Raw genomic sequence first — 6,935 nt, 5'->3', positions numbered from 1 at the left:
ACAAGTTGAGATTTTTTTATTTTACTAACGAACTAATTTTCCTACTTCTTCGTTTGTAACATAAATAAATAAGTGCTAAGCTCATTCCCGACAAGCTTCTTTGTCTATTAGAACAAAACTTCTTTGTTTCATCATATTATTTGTTTCTTGGTGTTGAGTCAAACCCAAGTTCTTTAACAAATTTTTATTTTTATTTTGTTTTGGCGTCAGCCTCAACAGAGGAGAGTAATTTTAATCTGTCAAAAAATAAAAGTTGAAATTTCACTTTTTATCGAATACTCGTACTTCATTCTTACTTACAGATCCCCACAGGAGTACTCGTCCTATGGACGAAAGTTACGTAAATTAATAATTAATGAAAAGTTCTCTCAGATCATGAAAATTTGCTTCCCTTATGCGTACTTGTAAAAAAGAAGAGAAAACATCACGTAACATGTCCATAAAAACCTCAAAACGCAAAATACCAAACTGAAAATGTGTATATACCACTCCATGAACATAATAATTCTCCATACAACATTTGGTGAAGATCCATCTTGCGAACTAGTTACATGAACATACAACAGACAATACTATTGTATTTATATAAATAATTAACTTGGCTTGCTTTGAAGTTCGCGCAAAGGCACTGGTACAGCGATAAGTCTACGGTTTTACAATGCTAAAATAAGGAGTTCGATTCCCCTCAAAGGATTCAACAGAGAGCCCGATGTGGCTTTGCTATAAGAAAAAAACACACATACACACTCGAGGGTTATCAGCGCTAGCCTTCTCCAATATAGTAATGTCAGACTAAATAGAAGGCAGATAGTCATCACCACCAACTTTTGAGCCACTCTTTTACCAGCAACTAGTAGGATTAACAGCAAGATCGAAACACTCCCACTACCGAAAAGGCAAGCATGTTCGGTAAAAGATACTCGAAATAGAACTAGCAGATAACCAGTCGAGCGTCCTCACCACCAAGTCATGTAAAGTCCTGTCTGTAATTAATGCTTGCGCTGTTCTTTAACTTGAAGGGCATTTCTATCTCTAGCTGCTTAATAGTGGTCATGATGTTGTTGTTTTTTTCTTATATTGATTACTACAAAATGATTTAAACTTCCATACAGTAAAAATATTTATATATTTCTTAACCAACGAGAACTGTTTCTGTTTCAAGGGTTACTTTAAACAATGTTGACATGATAATTTAATCTTGGCTTCAACTGACTGTTCCTGTCTGTTTCTAGAATGAGATGACGTTTCAGTTTCTACACTGAAGCCTTATCCAGATCAAAGAGGGCCTTAATATGAAAGCCGAAACTTCAATCCCATTAAAAAATATACAGAAGTTCATTAAAACCAAAGCTCTACCAAAAATAATTATTTATATTTATAATATAAATGTTATAATATTTTAAGGAAAATCTTATCATTATTACGTCCTACAGCACCCTTTGTCACTTTAACGTTCTCGGTAAGTTAGTATAGCAAGAAAAATACATTATCAATATGCATAAACTGTCTGGGACCTCTGGAATTGCATTTGTGGAATCTCTTATTCTTCTAACTGTGAGGTCCTCTTTTAGGTTTAGCTCCGTCCAGTGAAGCTTTTGCATTACAGGTATTAACACTTTGTTAATTTTGTACTTCAATTCTACGAATGTTGCCATAACACTGAAAAATTTAGCTTTGAATGATTATAGAATTTTTTCCTCAAACAAGATATCAACAATTTCAAGGAGGTAGTAACGAAAAGCTTTCAGGATTTTTTTTTTTTTTTTGCTCTTATGGATGACTTATGGTTATTATCGGAACCAGATATATCACATCCGGAAAAAATTTAGTTTTATAATTTTTTTTTAATTTCGCGCAAAGCTACACGAGAGCTATCTGCGTTAGCCGTCTTCTAATTTAGCAGTGTAAGAATAGAGGGAAGGCAGCTAGTCATCACCACCCACCGCCAACACTTGGGCTACTCTTTACCGAACAAATAGTGGGATTGATCGTAACTTTATAACGCTCCCACGGCTGAAAGTGCGAGAATGTTTGGTGTGGCGGAGATTCGAGCCCGCAACCCTCATATTACGCGTCTAACGCCCTAACCACCTGACCGTGCCGGACCTTTTGATATTTTATTCACAGTGACAGTTCAAAATATTATTCAAATAACCTTTTTTAATCTTATAATTCAGAGAGTATTAATATACTTTCTTGCAATACACTTTTTCAAATATGAAATGAAAAAATTGAACTATTAAAATCAGAAATTTATATAAATGTATTTTTCAAGAAAATTAATCACTTTTAGTTCTAAATGCGAAGTTAGAACAGGTAAAAATAATTTTTAGATTGAAGAATGTGTGAAATGTTTGAGGATAAGGTAGAAAGAAAGAAATAATTATTAATGATGAATTTTATTCTAACATATTATTTCGTTTGGTGGGATATTCAGCGGTACTTTGTAAAAATAATGATAAGTCCAGTCTGTGTAACAATAATGAAAAGTTCAGTCTACGTAGCAATAATAAGTCCAGTTTATGTAACAATAATGAAAAGTTCAGTCTATGTAACAATAATGAATAGTCCAGCCTACGTAATAATAATTAGAAGTCAATTCTATGTAACAATAATAAAAAGTTCAGTCTATGTTACAACAATGAAAAAAAGTTTATTCTTCATATCTTCTACTACAGGAACCTTAACTAGTAAACCTAACATCCCACATAACTTTTCGATAGAACTCCTAAACTAATCCCCGGCGTGTGCTTTACTTGGTAAAAACAAACAAAAAAAACGTAAACTAATATAAGCCTAACTCACTTATAAACGTATTTACAGAATACCCTCGGAAACTAGTTGGTAACAAACTTGCTAATTGAGTCACAATTAGCTCAATCACAGAAGCACCCAATCTCAGACTCACTTTCTAACTCACTAACTAATACTTAAATGATTAACTAATTGAGTGCATAATTCACTCAGTTTGGTATTTATATTTTACTCTTATTTCTGCATAGAACAGGAACTTTCAAAACTCTGCATGAATTTTCTAGTTGTTGCATCATCAGACATAATAACATGCTTCCTTTAGCAAATACACATCTTAATTGAAATATTAAAAACAATAGAAAACATCTGAGGATATTTTGGTTAATATCAAAATTTAATTAAATACATAATAAAACAGTTGCTTTATCTATTATTCTAATCCGATTATCTCGAGACGTGTTGCCCCTGATACCTTAATAGTAAGTTTGAGGGCTCATAACGCTAAAAATCAGGTTTCGATGCACGTCATGAACAGAGTACGTATGGCCTATAGCCCATTGTGTTGTTTTTCCTTAACAAAAAACAACAACAAAATGTATCCATAAACGACATAAGTCTAAGTGATATTTAATCATTCAGTTTGTTTTGGAAACGTTCTTACAATAACGTTATTAATTTAGTAGATAAATTGTAGAAAATCTGATAAATAAAGTTTTTATGGTAGTAACTATCCATTCACTCCTGTGCCCAAAGAATGCCTTCTCAATAAGGGTTGCCAAATAGTGGGGAGGAGAAAGGAAAAAAGGTAGAGATGATGACGTCATATTTCAAGGAAGTGTCACAAGAGGACGCGTTGCTATAACAGGTGAAAGACAGAAAGAGCACTGCTAGGCGTAACATCATAGTTCCATCACAGGTGAGTGTTTTTATGTGTCTCAACGTGCCATCAATGTGAAGATTCAATTATGTTCCAAGTAAAACCATTATTATAACATACAAGCTTACACTGTGCTTCCCTGGTTTGGCTTTAGGGATTAAATATGGTATTCCTCTATCCATATAACTATATTATTAACAAAATATTTTATTTTACACAAATGATATTTTATAGGTTTAACTCTCATAAGTTCTAGAAAGGTGGGTGATGTTTCTATACGCGGATAGTGTTACTATAGTTGGATGGCGTTACCTGATGGATTGTGTTGCTACGATTATGTGGGCAAATGATGCTGTTAGCAAGATTTTGTTACTGCAGTTCTACAGGCAGATGGTCTTACTAGGTGCAACGTTGAATTTTCAGTTTTGCTTCACAAGTAAAACTTTATATTTTACAAAGGTGAACAAGGCAACTAAAGATAGTGTTTATGCATATATTTTAAAAATTGAACTGTGTTTCTATGGGTGTTTCTACTAAAGTTTCTATATGCAGATATTGTCACTAAGTGCATAACTTACAAAGGAAGATAGTGTTTAACAGGATTACTTACATATTTCAACTTACATTTATTACTTACGTTTTACAGAGATATTTCTATACTTCTGTAGGACAGCATGCAGGTTTGAACGTTTCTTCGCTTATTTTTCATTTACTTATGTTTCTATAGAACGATAAAGTTACTAACACATTTAACCTACTGCTGAAAAGTTTTACCATATTTAAAGTATGTCATTAATAATGAACAAGACAGACGATTTTTGTTTTAACATACTGATTAAAGTTTTAGTTTCTATATTTAAACATACAATTATTGTATCGAAAGGAGTACTTATTTAAATATCATTCAATAATTTAAGATAAAAGCTTGCGCTTTAACTAGGTTTTCTTTATGTTATCCATATATCTATGGTTTTTATTGTTCTTGACAAAATATGTCATTTCACGCATGTGTCCCATGACAGTTTTCACCTAAGCACTTTTTACACTGTATCTAGATCATTTGATTATGTTTGTTTTAGTTTTAGCATAATTCTACAAAGCTACAGTATGGGTAAATTGTGTTCTGTCCACCACGGAAAATCTAACCCTGAATTTTAGCACTTATTGTTATGTATGTGACATTATTAGCCAATCAGCACTTAGTATTTTGTATGTGCAAGGCTATTCTAAATACAGTACAGGAAGCTGCAGCACGTCTGAGTTTTGTTGTTACTCGATAACAAGTGTTTTATGAGAACCCAAAGACATAACATGGTTGTCAGAAGTGGTTTTTTTTTAAATTGTGCCTTAGAAGCGACACACAGTCAAGATAAATACAAACTTTACGTTCACAAACTGTAAATTGACATAATCGTACGAGATACGATTCTCGCGGAAACACACGTGTTCTACCCAGAAAAATGGCGGAGGCAAGTTTCAAGCCACCTGTTTTTAATGACAAGACGAATGCTAGTGCGGCATGGAAGAATCTCAAACAAGATTTGCGGATTTTCTTCATGGCATCAGGGTTATCAGAGGCAACCTCGGGTCGAAATACACGACAGTTTTCGACAATTTTGGACTGACAGAAGCTCAACAGAAGAACTATAAACATGTAATCAGAGAATTCGACAACTATTTTCAGCCAACCAAGGTAACAAAGTTGTACATGAAAAAGTTTGAGGACCGAAAGCAGCAACCAGGTGAGACTGTGTCCCAGTATATCAGTGCACTTAGAGAGATAGCACAGAACTGTGAGTATGGTGATACTCTTGAACAACAGTTGTGTAAACAAATCAGCGTAGGCGTCAGTGATCGAGCATTAAGAGATAGACTGTGGTCAGAGGATCTGACACTGAAACAGATTACAGAGAAATGTCATCACCATGAACAGAAACTAGAATCACTGAAGGAAATCGAAGGATCCACAAGTACCGTAACAGATGTAAACTATGTACGTCGAGGTCGAGGTCAAAGCAGAGGTCGTAGTCGCCACAGAAGTCAAGGTTCCAGAAACCAGCAAAGACGAGGCACACAGGTCTACAGAGGAGCCACGACACGGAGACCGCCACAGAAGAACTGTACTCGGTGTGGAAAACTACCACATCACAGTCAACAAAGATGCCCAGCATTAGAGAAAACTTGTAATTATTGTAAATTAAGAGGTCACTTTGCTGTCATGTGTAGAAATAAGAATAGAAATGTACATTTTGTAAACACATGTGATGATTATTTTCAAGATGTCAATGATTATGATGATTGTTATGAAATGTGTAATGTAGAGGAAAGTATGAATTCTTTGAATATTTACTCCATTGGTGTATACAAACCTACTGAGTATTGGTCTGTCATATTAAGTACCCCATATGAACAGGGTAAAGGTGCAGTGCGTATGAAAATAGATACACAGGCAGAGTGTAATATATTGAGTAAACAGTCATTTGATCGCATGGCACCTCATGGTTCATTATCTTTGTCTAAGTCACAGGTAACCATAAAAGCATTTGGTAATCATAAGATCACACCTGTTGGAAAAACTACATTTACCGTTATTCACAAAAGCAAAATGTATGATATTGATTGTGAAGTTGTTGATGGTGATGTACCTAATCTTCTTGGAGGTGAATCTAGTGCTAAGTTGGGGTTAATACAAAAAGTAAATGCAATTAGTACTTATGTACAAGGTAAATACTGCATGATCGGAGTTCACAACATAGGCTACCTCCAGGTCCCGAGATTCCCACTGTTCAAAGCCCCCCTCATGAATCAACACAAGTACGCCCCCCTTCGATTGATAAATCAAATAAGTGTACTAAAACCCAGACTCAGTCAGACTCCGAGTTCCTAGCCCGGGTTCCTAATATAAACAAAGTGCCACAGAGTATTCGTGAAATTTTGCTTCAGTATAAAGACAGATTTCCCACAGACAAAGTCGGCAAAATACCGGGAAAATGTACGTTGTCTATTGATCCAGATTACAAAGATGGCCCTGTGTCACAGGCTGCTAGGCCGATTCCTGTAGCGATGAGAGACAGAACCAAAGTACAGTTAGACTTTTTTAGAGTCAAAAGGGATCATTTCGAAAGTACCAGTTGGTATACCGACACTGTGGTGTAGTCAACTACATGTTGTACACAAGAAAGACGGAAACTCAGTGAGAATTTGCATTGATCCTAAATTTCTTAATAAAGCACTACTATCAATACACTAGAGGATGTACTTACCCGTATTAATGGAAGCAAGTATTTTACTGTCCTAGATGCGA

The 6,935-nt window shown here is 34.8% G+C and overlaps 1 protein-coding gene across 1 annotated transcript; it reads left to right on the top strand.

Moving 5' to 3' along the window:
* Window positions 1-5,150: 5,150 nt before the first annotated feature.
* LOC143236212 (uncharacterized) lies at window positions 5,151-6,518 on the top strand. Its single transcript, XM_076474492.1, has one exon. The coding sequence runs from the start codon at window positions 5,151-5,153 to the stop codon at window positions 6,516-6,518; it is 1,368 nt and encodes a 455-aa protein (XP_076330607.1).
* The last annotated feature ends 417 nt before the right edge of the window (window positions 6,519-6,935 follow it).

This window comes from Tachypleus tridentatus, chromosome 13 (genome assembly GCF_004210375.1).
Source record: "Tachypleus tridentatus isolate NWPU-2018 chromosome 13, ASM421037v1, whole genome shotgun sequence".
Classification (NCBI taxonomy): domain Eukaryota; kingdom Metazoa; phylum Arthropoda; class Merostomata; order Xiphosura; family Limulidae; genus Tachypleus; species Tachypleus tridentatus.
The sequence above is the reverse complement of the archived record's forward strand: the minus strand, read 5'-3'. Positions and strand labels throughout refer to the sequence as shown.